Source organism: Melopsittacus undulatus, chromosome 4, assembly GCF_012275295.1.
Source record: "Melopsittacus undulatus isolate bMelUnd1 chromosome 4, bMelUnd1.mat.Z, whole genome shotgun sequence".
NCBI classification, from domain to species: Eukaryota; Metazoa; Chordata; class Aves; order Psittaciformes; family Psittaculidae; genus Melopsittacus; species Melopsittacus undulatus.
In genome coordinates, this window is record NC_047530.1 from 45,365,221 (window position 1) to 45,382,977 (window position 17,757).

At 33.4% G+C, this 17,757-nt stretch overlaps 1 protein-coding gene across 1 annotated transcript in view; it reads left to right on the forward strand.

Annotated features, from left to right (window-relative positions):
- Window positions 1-17,757, forward strand: part of RYR3 (ryanodine receptor 3) — a 215,655-nt gene that overhangs the window by 84,613 nt on the left and 113,285 nt on the right. Inside the window, exons 17-28 of the mRNA XM_005149274.3 lie at window positions 1,245-1,378; window positions 1,999-2,240; window positions 5,975-6,167; window positions 7,787-8,003; window positions 8,208-8,312; window positions 9,909-10,012; window positions 10,460-10,543; window positions 12,262-12,421; window positions 12,702-12,849; window positions 13,789-13,994; window positions 14,693-14,867; window positions 16,410-16,618. Coding sequence (XP_005149331.2) covers window positions 1,245-1,378; window positions 1,999-2,240; window positions 5,975-6,167; window positions 7,787-8,003; window positions 8,208-8,312; window positions 9,909-10,012; window positions 10,460-10,543; window positions 12,262-12,421; window positions 12,702-12,849; window positions 13,789-13,994; window positions 14,693-14,867; window positions 16,410-16,618 — 1,977 coding nt within the window. The remainder of the gene's footprint in view (window positions 1-1,244; window positions 1,379-1,998; window positions 2,241-5,974; window positions 6,168-7,786; window positions 8,004-8,207; window positions 8,313-9,908; window positions 10,013-10,459; window positions 10,544-12,261; window positions 12,422-12,701; window positions 12,850-13,788; window positions 13,995-14,692; window positions 14,868-16,409; window positions 16,619-17,757) is intronic.

Sequence of the window (17,757 nt, forward strand, 5' to 3'; positions counted from 1 at the left end):
AAGAGTTAGACTTCCTAATGTATTTGTGCGTTTCCATTTGTTATATACTTGACTAAACATCATTAAATAATGTGAGTTAATTAATGTATTTGTAACTCCAGAAATAGTATATTTTGTTCTCCTACTAGATCAGAAATTCTGTTGTGATTTAGGAAGTAAGAAACAGTAACATTATTAACCAAAATTGGTTTGGAAATTATTGATTTGAAGGATTTTTAAAATGAAAAGCCTTGTGTCAGAAATATGGTCAGTGAGGGCATGCAGATTATTTAAATAGTTTATATTTGAGGTTACTGATGATCATTAATGTTATTAAGATGCTTTCCAGCTGACTACTGGTCAGAGTTTCTGGGGTTATTTAAGTTACTACCTCTATCCCTCTGCTAGACGTTTCTGCCCAGGAGCAGAGATGATAGAAAAATGCCTGGTCCTAGGCCATAGCAAAGTTTGCAGTATATTTGCTTAAGCTGTTGTTGAGGGTGGTTTTCTGCTCTTTGCATTATAAAGGAGTTTCTAAAATAGTAAACAACAGTGTGAAAGTAGTTCTCTGTCTTAGAGATAGTCTGTAAGAGTTTAGACCATTTGAGCTCATTGCTTTAATGATTGCTTGTCTGAGCTCAACTTTGCAAAAGTGTGCAGTTTCCTCCCTCAGCTTCAAACAGCACTATGTTACTGTGTTTTCTCTTCCAAGACCTTTTGCTCCAGTAATCTGTGGGAGAACTATGTCAGTCTAGTTCACTTTTAAGACTGGTGGGGGGGGGAGGGAGAGGGGGAAGGCAAGCTGAAATTTTAGAATAAGATCTTTCTGAAATTCTGTTTTGCTTTACAGCAAATTCTTTTAAATGATTTAATTTTAAGAATAAATGAATTACTTCTCGTATTGAAAATGTACTTACAGAACAGATTCATAAGAAGTCTGAGAATCTCATTTGAGACTTATCCTCTAGCTTTGTTCTAGCTTTGCTTTTTTCCTAATCAAAATTGGAATAAGGAATCTTGAAGGAAGGGGTTTTGATTCATTTTGCAAACTCTTTGTTTTGAATTTGTGTTCTATCTATGTTTGATATCTTCTTTCATTAGTACAGACTACACCTGGTCCATATATGTGAAAAGTATTTAGAAAGCAATAATGGCAATGTGTACTATATTCCTTCCTTTAGGTCTATTCTGACTGTAAATTAAACAGACAGCTTAATAATGGTATATGCATTTACCTGAGTTTCTTCTGATACATTTTTTTTAAGGTTCTCGATGTGCTTTGCTCTCTCTGTGTCTGTAATGGAGTTGCAGTTCGTGCCAATCAAAATCTGATTTGTGACAATCTACTGCCTAGAAGAGACTTACTCTTGCAAACACGCTTGGTTAATGATGTGACAAGGTATAGTGACATCTTTTCTTGTTATATTAGAAAAAATGGGACTTATGTGTCTTTAATAATTAATTGAAGAAAATGCTGTAACCGAAGAGATCTTCCACAGCTTTCAATATTGAGACATACACCTTTGGAATTATTTAAGTATTAACTTCTAAAAAATTAATGCCATTTGTAATGGAAACTGTGCTCAAATAGAAATTGCTAATTTATAGTAATGCCTGTTCTGAAATGAAAGACGAAAGTTGTTTTTTTCTCATTCAAAACAGAACACATTTTTACCTTATAATTACCATGGAGAATATAAATATAATGTGAGGTACTTGTGTGTTTTAAGGGGGATTTGATTTCCCTACAACCTCACTCTGTTTTTTGATTTTAGGAAATGATCTTGTTATTCCTCTTTTGACTGTAAGGTTTTCAAAGCATGAAGCCTATACCTTACAAGATGATTCTACAGCAGCTTTGTAAAGTTATAAAATGGCTCACTGTTTTAAATATTATAAGCAAAATGTGGACATCTATACTCTTACATATTTGCAAAGTAAATTTTACTATTACACAGCAGTATAATTCATATGTTGCATTTTGTGTTTACACTAACCAATTTCCATTTTCTTTCTTAGCATAAGGCCAAATATATTTTTGGGTGTTGCTGAGGGCTCTGCACAATACAAGAAGTGGTACTTTGAGTTAATAATTGATCAGGTTGATCCATTCTTAACGGCAGAACCCACACATTTACGAGTTGGATGGGCCTCTACTTCAGGTTATGCCCCCTATCCTGGAGGTGGTGAAGGATGGGGAGGCAATGGTGTTGGTGATGACCTGTACTCTTATGGTTTTGATGGCCTTCATCTGTGGTCTGGTAGGTACTTTGTTCACTTCTGCTTATTCTTACATTCAGGAGTTACCTACCTTTAACTTCAGTACTTGTTTGTACATAGCATTCTTCTTTATAGTGAGCTACATTCAGAACTCTGGGATATGGTGAAGTTATTTAGAATTTCAGATCAGATTTTAGTCAATATTGAATTATACTAATTAGGCTTTTCAGCAGATAGCTTCTGTTTTCATTATTTTTGATCAAAAAAAAGGTATTTTCCAGATCTAGATGAATACTGACTGAAGTCTGTCTGTTAAAAATCACTGAATGTCTTGATCTCAGACAGATTAATCATATATGTATGTTAATATATATTTGTATTATTCCTTCCCCTTAGTGAAGTAAATTGCCATTATTATCCTCACATCTGTTGATAGATTTAATAAATTGAATAGATTGAATTTAAATTTTGATGGTTTTTAGCAACTAGAAGTAAGAGTTGCTATGCTATTACCAACCTCTGTTGGTTTTAAAGCATAAATTTGTGTGGTGTGGTACCAAAATGAAAACCTGCAGTTGCTATGCTGTTTGAAAATATATTTTTCATATCATCTAACATATGCTTAGCAGAAAAATTAGAATTTTTCTAAGAACTGTGTCTGGTTATCTAAGTGACTGTCAGTTAGTATTGCAGTGAAATGCTTACACTTGCAGTTTATAAAGAAGGGAGTTAATGGATGCCAGCAAATGTGTATCTTGTGGTCACTTAAGCATCAGTGGTGGTAAACTTGTGGTCTTATTAGCCATTCTTTGTTCAAATGAATTGAAGATGTTAGTGGGTTAACAAAAAGTGTGTGTCACTGCCTATGCGCTCTGTATATTTGAGTAAAGAGCTCTAGAAGAATAAAAGGAGTTTACAGGAGGGCACATCTGAAGTGTTGCATTTCAAATAATTTTTGTAGTAATGAGTGTGTTACAAAGAATAGCCACTGAGGAAAAAGGAGAAAACAGAAGAATCTGCTTTGGAGAAGAATTAGTGAGAGCTCTCTGGGGTGCACAGTTAGCTGGAAAGGGGCTTTGAGCAAGGCTATTGGGTTTTTGCATGGTTATCCCTCACCCAATACTATATCTGGGGAATGGGAACTAGAAAGGGAAAACTGGCTGTTTTTGTAAACAGACAGCTTTGTCACAACTGAATCCTTTTTGACCATGTCTATATGTAGCTGTAGAAAAAAACAGCAAAGCATTTTGGCAAATCGTAAGAATCAAACAGCATCACAGGAAATGCTGATGGTTGGTTTTGCTTTCTTAAAGTTCCTAAATACTCTCTTAATCAGGAACATTGCAGAGAAGAAATAATATATAAAACTATAAAATAAAATATTTAAGTAATTAGCTACATACCCTTAATTACATCATCTGATATTTCTGTAATATACTTAATTGAACTATTAATAAGGAATGAAGGAAAAAGAAAAGCAGTAGGAAGCTAACCAAATGCTAAAATTTCTAGATTTTACATATGTATTATATTTACATAAAAAATTAAAACAGAGGTCTGGCAGTTAGGTTTTGTGCCTAAAATGTATAATAGTCCATCTTAATTGGTAAAAGTCTTTTGTTCATATAGACTTTTTTTAAAAAAAATATAAAGGATTGCTTTTTATTAACATGGTATTAATATTATCTAAAATTGTTTTTTCTGTTGCTTACATCCTTGTTAATCATAAATTGTTTGAGAGCAAATTTTATTGACTGGATCTCTGCCTCAAGGTAGAATTGAACTGAAAACTGAGTTAACCTTCCAGAATGAGATATGGACTTTTTTTTTTTTCTTCAGAGTTAAGACAGTTCTGCCCACCATTTCTCTGCAATGTTCAAACACTGACTTGAAAGTGTAACATATTGTTATAAAGGACATTTTGCAACAGTTTTTTTTCACCAGGAATTTAGCTTTCTACATTTCCTGTAAAAGTCTGTCAAAGTTTGTTCAGAAAACTTGGAAAAAACTTCAGTATAGTGCACTCTGTAGATCTATTTAATGGGTTTGTTTCTTGAGTGTGTAGCCATCCATGAGCATTTAGAAGTTTTTTGGGGAAAAATAGACATTATTTTAGTCTTTCTCTGTACAACATTTAATGAAGTAGCATGTATTTTTCCTTCCAGATCTCTCCTGCATATACAGTAAATTATGGTTATTTTTTTAATTGATTTGTGGCTTGTGCTGTATTTACTGTATGCTATTCAAGTCATGTAGGCAAAATAATTTATTTCCTCGTATTTTTAGTGCCTTGAAATGCCATATAGTGATAATTTCTCTTTAATTGTTCAGAAAAGAATATGTGGGCCATGCAGTTAAAAGGTGTGTAGTAAATACAGTGTACATAACTATGATGAATTTGATTTTTATATCCTTAATTCTAACTTTTCCTAATTTGAGTGTGTTTGACTTTCAATTATATTGGCATTGTTCTAGCACAGGATTTTGTATATAAATTATCTCTGTGTGTGTCTGCACAAACATAATCCATTTTTTTCTTCAGCACTACTGAACAATTCCCAAATGATAGAAACAATGATTTTTGTTATTAGGTTGGGAGACCTCTGTAACATATTCCAGTAGAAAGAGGTGCATAAATCATTAACAAAAAAAACAACTGTAACTGAATATCAGAAATACAGTGCTGGAAGGTCTCTTAAAGCTCATACCCAGCAGTAAGGGAAAATTCAGAGTATTTAAACTGTCCTGAAACTGACTTGATTTGTTCATAAGAAGTTCCAAACACAGTAATTTGGAATAGTGCATTACTGCTTAGTTAGGCTTGCTTTACACTTAAAATACAGTGTTTTTGATGGAATTGTTTTGAAAGGAATTCTGAAGAGATATTCCTTAACTAAAAATATAATCATACACAAGTGCAACTGAAAAACGCAGTTTTATGTAAATGTGTATAGTTATATTACTTCAGATTTATTATCTCTAGTTATTGTTACTATTATTGCTGAGTGTTGTTAATGGCAGTCTGATTCCACCTTCCCAGGTAGGGAGAATGTAACTCCCTCTGTTTAGTGAATGGCTTGTAGCTGAAAAACAAAACCTGGCCTATTAAATTATTAATCTTTTTTTTGATAACTCAGCATAATAGTCTGCCTCTTGATACTGTATACCTGGGTATTGGTTATAATCACAGCTCCAGTTAGAATTATAGAAGCATACAGTGGTTTGAATTGGAAGGGATCTTTAAAGATCTTCTAGTCCAACCCCTGTGCTGTGGGCAGGGACACATTCCACTAGACTGGGATACTCAAAGCTCCATCCAATCCGACCTTGAACAGTTCCAGTGACATGGCTTCCACAGCTTCTCTGGGAACCCTTTTCCAGTGTCTCACCACTGAATATTCACAGATAGGTGACTCTGATATTTCACAAATAACAACAACAACAAAAATATATATCAGTGTTAGCTTTATAAAGAGGACATCATTTACTGTCCCTCAGTACTCTTGCATCAGGCTACTGTGTGAACTTGTGTGATGTCAGCTGAGCATATTCTATCTTGTGAACAGTGTCAGAGGTCTCAGTTTATGCCCTTTTCTGCTCTATATCAGTTTGAAGAATGACTCATTGTCTCTAAAAGCAGAATCATTCATAAAACAGATGAAGGTAAGATTATGTCTACATGACTACAAACATAAAACTTGATGTTTTTGTGGAAACAATTTAAACCCACGAGAGTCTGCCTAAAGCTTCTGATTACTAAATACTTTTATTTTAGGTCGAGTACCCAGAGCTGTAGCATCTGTCAATCAGCATTTACTAGCATCTGATGATGTGGTTAGCTGTTGCTTGGACTTAGGCGTACCCAGCATTTCATTCCGCATTAATGGACAGCCTGTACAAGGAATGTTTGAGAACTTCAGTATAGAAGGTTTTTTCTTCCCTGTTGTAAGCTTATCAGCAGGTGTAAAGTAAGTAAAACTTAATATTACTTGTTTTCTTTGCTGTCTTTTCACACAAAATATCATCAGGGAGACAGGAAGCTACTGATTCCTTTAGTGATGATTTCATTTAAGGGTGAAATGTCAGCCTGTTACCAATTCAACCAAGTCACAGTGTCTGAAAATTACTGTTTTATTTGGTGACCTTTGGGAAATTGGTTTTGTCTCATTCCAATTATCAGTGAAAAAAAAACCATATTAAGAACACAGCACCACATTTGGCACTAATTAAATTCTCACTGGCTTTCTCAGCAAGAAGTAAAATACTTGAGTCATCACGAAGACTGATACTTTATTCACAGTAGGAAATACAAAGGACTGATGAGAAGCAGTTTTGGAATCTTGTTACTAATATTGCCCATTTGTACCTATTTTGCAGCTAAAATACTGAGAGAATTTACCATTTTCAAGCTTTGATTGTTCTCTTTAATTCATTCAGAAAACCTTCTGCAAATGTGAATCTCCTTAAGTGACCAAAATACTTGTGTTAAGATTAGAAAGTCAACACAACAACAAAAGACTCTTCACTGTTTTTATGACCAGTTTCTGTTCAGTTCATCTTAGAGCATCTTCTTATTTCTAGTATTGACAAGTAACAATTTTAGGAAGAAAAGGCATAAGAGTAAAGAAAATTCTTCAGTAAGAATGGTTGAGATTTTTTGTCTTGTAGGCTGAGCATGATTTCTGCACAAAATCTTGGAGAAGTATGAAAATTTTTCACTATGAAAAGACGTTAATAATCTAGATATCTGTAGCTGCCAGAAGCTGCCAAACTTAGAAGAAATAATCAGGAGCTGAATAAGAGACTGTGGTGAAGGAGTGAAAAAAATGCAAAAGGCTGACTTTTATTTAAAGGACTTTTTCTCTTGTAAATGGTAATTTTTGAAAAATGAAGGTTTGATATGGCTAGAATAGTCAGTATACAGCTTTCATACGTGAAAGTGAACTCAGATTATAACTAGTTCATATATTTAGCAATTGAAAAAAAAAATTCTTTTTTTCTCTGAGGGAAAGTAAATCAAATAATTGGTTGTCTTTGAGTTTTTCCTTTTATTACCAATACATAAGTACTTTGAGCATCTCATACTTAAGAGACGTACCAGGTGAGAATACTAACAGAGACCAAACAGAATAAAAGAGGCTGGGGAACGGCTTAATAAATCGATTTTCATTTATTCTCTGAGTGTCCGTAATATGCTGCTGCATTAGTACAAGGGCTTTTGAAAATGTTCATTACCTCTTTCTGTAAAAAATAAGTCTGAACTTGTGTAATTATTTTTCTTCATTCTTATTTGATGTTTGTGTATTTTGTGAGAAGATTTTCCCTTGTAATTAATAGTATATGATGGCAGTAGCAGGTTATGATGTTGTCTTCTGTGTCTGAAACAGTGGATGTGGGTAGGTGATGGTGTTACTGATGTGCTAGCTTGAATGCTTGGTAACACTTTGGTGTTTATCAACACTTGAAATATGCGAGTATTTTTGTAAATGCTGTTGAAATAAATGTTTAATTTTCTAAGCTATTTATTTATAATGGCAGTATATGTTGACTATTTAAGAGTATAATTTCTTGGTTTGAAATTTCACAGAGTTCGTTTCTTGTTTGGTGGGCGTCATGGAGAGTTTAAATTTCTGCCTCCTGCTGGCTATGCTCCGTGTTATGAAGCACTGCTTCCAAAAGAGAAGATGAAACTGGAACCAGTGAAAGAATATAAGAGAGATTCTGATGGAGTGAGAGATTTGCTGGGTACAACACAATTCCTCTCCCAAGCTTCGTTTATCCCTTGTCCAATAGACACCAGTCAGGTATGTTATATATGCAATAACAGGATTGTAAAATATGTCTTAACAAAATTTAAATCAAAAATATGGAATCTAAGCTTGCTTGCCTCCTTTCTAAGAAATTTAAGTGTGCTGTGGTGTATTTAACTGAAGTAGCTGAACTTGGATCTGCGAGATTGGTAACTGGAACCTTTTCTTATTTGTGGAATTGTTATGCTTTTTTCTTAGATTGCTCTTCCTTTTCATCTTGAAAAGATCAGGGACAAACTAGCTGAAAATATTCATGAGCTATGGGGAATGAATAAAATAGAGTTGGGATGGACATATGGCAAGGTATGTTTTGCATGTCCTGTGTGGGTATAGTCACCTGTATTAGGTTGTCTCCTACAAGAAAACCTGGTCTTGAAAGTTGAATGGAGTATTTAATGGTGGTCTATATGTTACTAACAAAAAGTGAACATGTAAGCTAACAAGAGTCAGTGATATTAACTAGTGATTAGAAGGCAAATATGGGATATAAATAAGGTACATATTTTAGCACTATTTATAATTAACCATTTGAAAAAATATCTTAATTGAGAACCATACCGGCTATACCAAGATGGAATTCTACTAAAAATCATATAAACAGTGAGTAAACCCTCAACTACCTTTTTGGTTACTCTAGTGTTGGGGATCCAAGTCATAGCAAGCAAAAAATCTGTTGTGGAAATTTGCTTGTGTTGATAATACAGGCAGGGTTTTGGTGACTTTACCAAACATTCAAATTCCTCAAAGCTCAGGTTTCTTACTTAATAAGTTACACTTAAAGCTTATCATTATGATGTTCCCTTATAATATGGTATCACCTAACAGCTTGAATAAGGCCATGTAGTCAACATCATTTAAATGCATATCCCTTCCCATGGATGTCACCAGCTGAAAAAAAGTTAAAAGGTTAGGCCAAGAATATTAAATTCAGAATACTATATTAAATTCAACAATTAAAATTGGTATATAAAATTCTGCAGAACACATGAAATAACTATATTTTTTCTGATGTTACTGGTTATGAAGGGGCATTATGAAGTGTATTATAAATGAATCATGGGAAAGTTCATTTAGGTAATGATGGTTAACTGTCAATGAGCAATATAAATGATGTTATTTACAAGGTACTCATAATTGCAAAATGTAACTTGATTTGGAGAAAACTCCAGGAACAAACTTGCCAACAAAATTTTCAAGCTGACAAGCAGGTATTCTTTATTGCAGTGCTGGGAGACAAAGGGGATAGCTCCTCCTAACGTGTGTCTCCGTATTGCTACACAAGCCATCCTTATCTAGTCCTTGGGCACACATACATATTCATGAGGCTACGTATGGATTACATTATTTTCCAGAAAGTTCCCTACATGTGTACAAAAATGTGGTGGTGGTCTCTGAGGGTCGTTTACTTCTTCCAACAATCTTCATCACTTCTTTGTGATGAAGCCTTTGAAGCATGCGCAGTAGATGCTCATACCAGTATAAATGGTTTGTTAGCACCAGAGACAGAATAATCCTCCTATCCTCCTACTTATCAGTTAGTTTAACTGTAGCCCATCCGGGACACCTGCCTTTCCCAGATACTCCTTACCCCTGTGTCCTGTTCTTCTAGACTGTTTTTCTTAAAACTATGTCAGCTATAATGATTTATCTTGTACAAGAATTCTCAGTATGTTCTCTAGCTGTACTCTATTTATGTACATTATGTATCATGCACCTAAGTAATTTTCCATTGCTACTGTTACAAAGCCATCAAATTTAACATTGCTTAAAACTAACTCTATAGGTTTATATATTCCATTTTGTTATTTTTTGCCCCCCTTGTTTCAAACTTTATTTTAACTGTGATTCTGGCTTCAATCTGGTATAATAAAAGTACTCTTTTCTGTTGCTTTGTTGCAGATACGGGATGATAATAAAAGACATCATCCTTGTCTTGTGGAATTCTCAAAATTGCCTGAGACAGAGAAGAATTATAATCTACAAATGTCAACTGAAACCCTAAAGTGAGCTTGAAATTTAAAAGAAAATAAACTTGATGTTTTTTTTTTTAATTATTGACTTTATTCAAGCACTTCATACTGTTGTAAGATATAAAAACATCAGAATACCTCTTTCAAATTGCGTTTTGCTAACTTTGCTAGAAGTTCCAGGGATACATTCATAACAACTTGAACAGTCTTGTCTCTACAGAGACAGAAATGAAGAAACACCAAATCCTGTTGGTTTTAGTAGAGTGGGGTAACACTGAAACCACAGATTTGTACCTTTTTAGACTTTGAAGGTTTTATTTAGTATTGCTAAGTCAAAATATTTGGGCTTTGTAATTCCATTATTTTAAATTGCTTCCCTGTTTTTAAATATCATTATTTCTGTAAACCGAAAGAAATGTACAAAATGGGCGAGCACTCTAATTTTGTGTTTCACTACTGCCATTTTATTTATGTTGGCAGAACCCTGTTGGCCCTTGGATGTCACATTGTTCAGGCTCATCCAGCAGCTGAGGAAGATCTTAAAAAAGTCAAACTTCCTAAAAAGTATGTACTTTATGATAACTATTATATATTTTTTTGCAACTAAAGTATACTGATTAAACAAGAACATGATAAGGTCATTTTAAAAATACTTGATATGAACCACATACTTCATACAGATTTACAGAACACATGGTTGGTCCGTTACCTTGCCTGTGGTAATGGTCGACTGTGAATACTCTGCATTACATCACATGGAGTGATTCAGAGACACAAATAGTCATACACTTAAACCATATGTAAATATATCTGCATTACATGATCTTAGAATAGATGCTGCAGAGTTAAAAGACACATTTCTCTGCTTTTCCATCACTTAGCAAAGAACAGTACACATATAAGATGGTAAATTGATCCACTTGAAAAAGGATATACCGTTTTCCCATTGCCCCTTCTTTGCACCTCTTCTTCCCACCTCTCCAAGAAAATGCTTGTTCAACATATACACATTTCCAGAGATACTATTGATGCATTTTTTAAAGATGAGAAAAACAAAACAAGATAGAAAAACTGGTCTTATAATGTTGCACATTTCTAGGAAATGTATATAAGTAGATTATTGCATAAAATACAGTCAGGTTTTTGTTTTAATTTGATAGTTAAACTGCAGCTATTTAGCTATAAGCCAAATTAGGTGGATGATATTTTTCCTTTAAACATCCTTAAGTTATCAGTAATAATCATCCCCAAAGTGACAAAGATTAATCAAGGATTACATTTGTATTTTTGTGTTTTCTATGAGGATTCTATGGTTTTCTTGGGACAGACTGAAGCCCTGTCCTGCAGCAAAACTTGAAGACAGAAACAGTGATTTGGATATCTGCCATTTCACATCAGTTTATCAAACCATAAAATGGCTTTTTCCTGAAACAGCTTTATCCATAAGAAACAAAGGTTTTTAAAGAGAGCAGTAAAATAGATAGTCTATGATATCTTGCCAATCTTGATTCGGTAGATGGCACTAATAAAAAAACCCAAAAAACAGAAAAAGAACCTTTTCCAAGGTTCATACAGGTCAATCATAATATGCTTTTGATACTATTGTCTTCAGTAACAGAACAAGTCAATCTTTATTTCTGACTCTTGTTAAAATAGTTACTGCCCACATGAATCATTCTAACAAATGGAAATTATCTGTTTTGAGCAAGAGTCTGAATATGTAGTCTTAATACTGTGTGAAAGTATTGGAGAGGGTAATATCTGGTAATGAAAAAATAGCCAAACTTACTATTCAATGAAGAAGTGGGAAGAAAAATAGTTAAAAAGTTTTCTTCTGCTGGAGAAAAGGTAAGCCAAACTTTATAGACTAGTATATTAAAAATATCATACTTAATAATGCATGTAAAATAATTTCATAGGAAGTCATCATGCAGATCTTTAAAATAGCAATTACTTGAAAGATTTAAATTGGGAAATATGAAATTAGAAAAAGAGTACTAAATTCATTAAAATCTGGATTTTTTTTGTAGCGGCTGTTTAGGGATGCCCATGCAGATCAGGGTCACATTTAATTAGATAGGATGCAAGCAAGTGGAAAATGAGTTTCTGCTAGAAAGCAATTTTTTCTTGTCAATGACCAAAGGCAATGCGGGATTTTGCAAAGGAATGGGAGAATAGGTGATTGAAAAGTGGAGAAAGTGAAGCCTATGGATGCCACATAGAACATTTTAATGCCATCAGTGGAGTATCTTGACTCTTTGTTTTCCTTCATTGACTTACAGTTACATGATGTCAAATGGGTATAAACCTGCACCTCTTGATCTTTCTGAAGTGAAATTGTTACCTTCTCAAGAATTTCTAGTTGACAAACTAGCAGAAAATGCACATAATGTCTGGGCAAAAGACAGAATAAAGCAAGGATGGACCTATGGCATTCAGCAGGTAAGGACTACTTTAGCTACATTGCATTAGTCTGGTACATTGTTGGACTTGCATGGCTGCAGCTGCAGGAAGTATGACACCATATTTCCATGCTGCTTTTTCATTCTTATCTTTAGATTTTTGATATTAACACTTTGGTCTTGCATTCGTAGAACTGTTCTTCATCAGTATTGTTTTTCCTCCTATAATCTTAACATTATTTCAGAACACAGGCTCTCATCATACAAAATCTTTGTGATGTTTAAACAGTTTTCTTATTATTTTTTATAACCTCTTTTAGGATCTTAAGAACAAACGTAATCCTCGGCTAGTGCCATATGCATTATTAGATGAACGTACTAAAAAATCAAACAGAGATAGCCTCCGTGAAGCTGTTAGAACATTTGCAGGCTATGGTTATAATATTGAACCACCTGACCAAGAGATAGGTAAGTACTTTCAATAAGAAACATGCCATTTTTTTTTTCCTCTGTGCTGGGAAAAAATCATAAACCACTGATAAATAAGTAGGGAAAACATAAGATATGAATAAATAATACCATATTTTTGCAGTGGACTTTAATGAAAGGTCCAATTATACTTTGTAAATTACTTGTATATTACTTAGATATATTTTTTTTAAAGATAGATTGTAGTTAATGATATGATAATTCTAATTTCCATAATTTTTAGATTGAAGAAAATCTGGAATGTGAGTGGACATAGTGGTTTTCATTGGATCTAAGAAAAGAAAGAAAAAAGTGGGATTAATTTAAAACAATTTTTTATAGTGGTATGCAGATTCAGTTTGACTACTTCAAGTCAAACTCAGTTCTTATGAAGTAATCAAAGAAGTGCACCAACTACAAGAATTTTTCTTTATTGATATCAGGAGTAGAAATTTGTTTAGACATTTTCTTCATGTTTGCTATATCACTGTAATTTTTGACAAAAAAAAACCGAAACTGAAACAAAACTTATTTGAATTTATTTAATTTTTTTTTAGTCTCAATGTATTAACTTGTGTAAGAAAGTATTTTGTTGTACTGGAATACTGCATTATTGCATTGGATTGTAATGCATGTAGTTGTCTTAAGCTTCTGTGGTTTTCTGTAATTTGGAGCGCTGTGTTGAATGATACTTTGAAATATTCTGATTCTAAATAGCAAAAAACCACCCATCCTGTGTAGGATGTGCTAGCCTCTGTATTCTTATTACTGTTAATCTTTTTGTAACATTTACTGTGGAGTTTCTTAAACATACAACGGTAGATAACGGCTTTTTTCAGAGATAGAAAATACTGGGTACAGATTAAAACCTGAGCAGTGGCATTTATAGTTTCCTCTAATTATAAAAGGTGTGATTTTTTTCTCTGTTTATTTTTGCAGCTGACCAAACGGTGGAAAAAGTCAGCATTGACAAGATACGATTTTTCAGAGTAGAGCAGTCTTATGCAGTGAAGTCTGGAAAGTGGTACTTTGAATTTGAAGCTGTGACAGGTGGAGATATGCGTGTTGGCTGGGCCAGGCCAGGCTGTCGACCTGACATAGAGTTGGGAGCTGATAATCAAGCATTCATATTTGAAGGAAGCAAAGTCAGTACATCTCTACCTTTTTTGACCTATGAAAAGGCTAGGCAGAGAAATACAGTATAGTTTTGTCTTATACTACAGCTTAAATACTCAAATATTTCTGTGTCAAATAAATATGTCTGAGCTCTGTTTCATGTTGGATAGTATCTGCTTTTTTGTTTTGATCACTGAAATTATGCTAAAAGAGGTGGTTTATATCTATCTCCTAAGATATACCCAACCAAGTAAATATTTTTTTCATAAGTATAATCATGATACATCATTCACTTCCTTTTTCTTTTTTCTTTTTTCTTTTTTTTTTATTTAATTGGTATTTTACAAAAAATAGATCAGTTACTTCGATGGCTGGAAGAGATAACTACAGTTCTGTATTCCCTTTTCTGTCTTTTCTGCACATTCTTTCTTCCCAAACGTGACTCCTAAAGGACTGGAAGGATGATAATGACATTGTGTGTAAGAAGTGGAATCCAGTGAACAATGGTTATCATCCACATTCTAAATTGTTCTTTGCATATTAGAGTGCCTTAGTCTTTCTATGTGAAATAACTAAGATAATTACCTGAAAGCCATGATCAGTACTTTTTGTATTAGTTTGAGATCCAGGAAGGTGAAATATTTGTTTGACATTTTGTATTTTATTTTTTAATTTTAGCATAGTATTTGTTTACTATTTTATTTTATTTATTTACTTATTCCTTTAGGGCCAGCGTTGGCATCAAGGCAGTGGATTCTTTGGACGAAGCTGGCAATCGGGAGATGTGGTTGGTTGTATGATAAACTTGGATGACAAATCAATTATCTTTACTCTGAACGGAGAGTTGCTTATAACGAGTAAAGGTTCAGAGCTTGCGTTTGCTGACTTTGAAATAGAAAGTGGTAATTTTCTTGTTATACTTACATGGTTATGAAAAGACAAAGCAAATCAAAACACAGAAAAAAACCCTAATCTCTCATGATGGCTTAGTGAACTGAGAAATAATATTTTAGCGATGTGTAGTGCAGTATGAAAGCTCACATTAACTTAATATTTTAAGAGTGCTTGTGGCACAAATTGATTTTCTTTTTTTCCTTTAACCACAAGTAGATATGAATGGGATTTCAGCAGTCAGTATCTTTGATCCTTGCTAGGCTTACTCACAGGACTGAACTTCAGCATTAAGAAGTGATAGGAAGGAAGCACCTTGAAAAATTCCCAAAAGCTGAACATGCAGTCTCAGATTATTTTATTGGAGCATACACATATTATGTTCTTGTCTGTGAAGGACAAAATTGAGTACTATGTAGCAGAAGTTTGTACCAAAAGAACGAAACTTTGCAACATAAATTGAGCCAGATTTGTGACTTTTTTTTTTCTGGTTTGGTTTGGGTTGGTTTTTTTTTTTTTTGCTTTTTTCAAGAGTAATATCTACATGACTGCATTGAAGGATGCAGGGAATATTTTCAAACTGCTTTATTTTTTAGTTGACATTTTCTTCTGAATCGTATTTCCTCCAACCAGTAGCATCTTCATGCCCATCAGTAATTGTCAGAAGACTATGCAATTGGTCTGACCACTGATACAGTTTTTCTAATGGTAGATACTGAGGGACTGCCTAAGAAAGTTTTACTGAAGGACTGAAGCGTAGCAGAGAAAAAATTTCTTCTTTAGAGGCTGAACTGTGCTCAAAGTTCTATTTCTAGAGAGACAGAAAATAATTAAACAGCCTTTCATCCCTGTGTATTGAAGACCAAAAAAGTGCAGTGATAAAAAATGCCAGCATTAAAAAAGTGTGCATTTGTCCATCATGAATGATGGTGGGATAAAGGCTGGCAACAAATTTATAGTTACTGATGGCAAACTATGATTTAAACAGATGTACTGAGATACCTGTACCTCCTTTTGAAATATCAGTGTCGAGAGCATACTTAGTATTTGTTAATAATTTTAATCTAGCCAAGGATCTTTTCCAGCATCTAACTCACTGTATAAAGGCATGTTTAGTACTCTAAAAATTAAGATAACTGATTCTTCTAATAAATGAATAACTGACTTGAGAAAATCTTATTTTTTTCAAATCTGGTTGTCCACAAAACTACTTCTTGACTTGACTTTTTTTTTTTGTCTTTCACACAAATCTACTACTAATTACTAATAACAGTTGTTAAACTGGTTTAATGTTTAAATAAATTGAATGGTATGCATAATGTCCCTTCATTGCTTAAGTCCTCAGGGCTTTTTGTAGCAATTATATTTGACTTAGACATTAGTATTTAAGGTGGCTTTAAATCCTTGCTACTGTCATCACTTCTTGTGCATTGTAGGAGCTAAAGTTTAACTTGCATTAGATGGATCCAAAATAGAATGCTTATGTTCTCCAAATAAATTACTGTTGGGTTTTGTTTTTGTTTTGTTTTGGTTTTGTTGTATTTTTTTTTTAGGTTTTGTTCCAATTTGTGCACTGGGTCTATCTCAGATTGGTCGTATGAACCTTGGAATGGATGCCAGTACATTCAAATATTATACAATGTGTGGCCTTCAAGAAGGTTTTGAACCTTTTGCTGTCAACATGAACCGAGATGTTGCTATGTGGTTCAGTAAACGCTTACCAACATTTGTCAATGTGCCAAAAAATCATCCTCACATTGAGGTAACATTACATGTTAGGGAGACACCTGTTTGTCAACTGTTTGTTTAGCAAGCTGAGACATTAGACCCTTACTAATACTTACTGTCATCAGATAGTCTGTCTTATAAATCTATTAAGTCATTCATAGATAATTCCAGATGATGTTGTCTATCTTCAACTTCATTTATGTTAGCATCTGTATCTATAGGGATATACCTATCTGTTCTATTATGTCTTATTTATGTTGGTTTTAGCTACTTGAAACATTGCTGACTGATTTCTTCAAACCATTTTTTATATTCTATCTTACATTTGCTTTCAGTTTTTAAACCTCCTCTATTATACATTTTTCTTAAATATCTAAAAATTGTTCAACTGAATTCTGCATCACTTAAATAGAAGTGTGAGCTAAACAGAGACCGATTTAGTCCGCTTCCCTAAAATGAGGGACATTTAAGTATACCTGTGTTGTCCCTAAGTGATATCCATTACATTTATTCTTATAATGCAACAGTGATAGGAATTCCACAGCTCCCTAACTATCTACTTTAGAGCAGAATAATGTATTCTAAGTTTTGTATAAAATATTCTATATTAATTATTCCACAATTATATGTTTGAATTCTTGATCAGTTTTTATCTTTACTGTAATCCCTAGGCTATTTACTATAATTTAGGAGTTTAGCCAGTTATTCCATAGTACTTTGAAAATTTCCTTCTCTAGCAAAATACACTTCACTGAATTTCAAGTAAGTTGTCTCAGACTTTTTCTCAGTTTATTAGGATCAGTTCAACTGTATTCCTCCCTTTAAAAGTTTTGAAACTTTCCTATCACTGAGATTAAAACATACTCAATTTTTCAGCACAAAAAAAATCAGCCTCAAACTTCATAGCAATCATTTGAAGGATTCTAATTAATATTTCCTCTCATTGTGGTGGAAAAATTACTCATTCTTTCATTTTTTTTCTGAAAAAAAAGCAGTTTTTCAGTTATTTTTGTCCTCCAAGTGAATTAATAAATTATGTACTCTTTTTTTTCCTTTTTTTTTTAATGCTATTTGAAACAACTTCCAGACATTTACTGTAGACAGGAAATACTAAATCTGTTGCTTCCATTGCTCTTCAGGCTAGTTTCAATGTCAGAGACGAAAGTTTGAAAT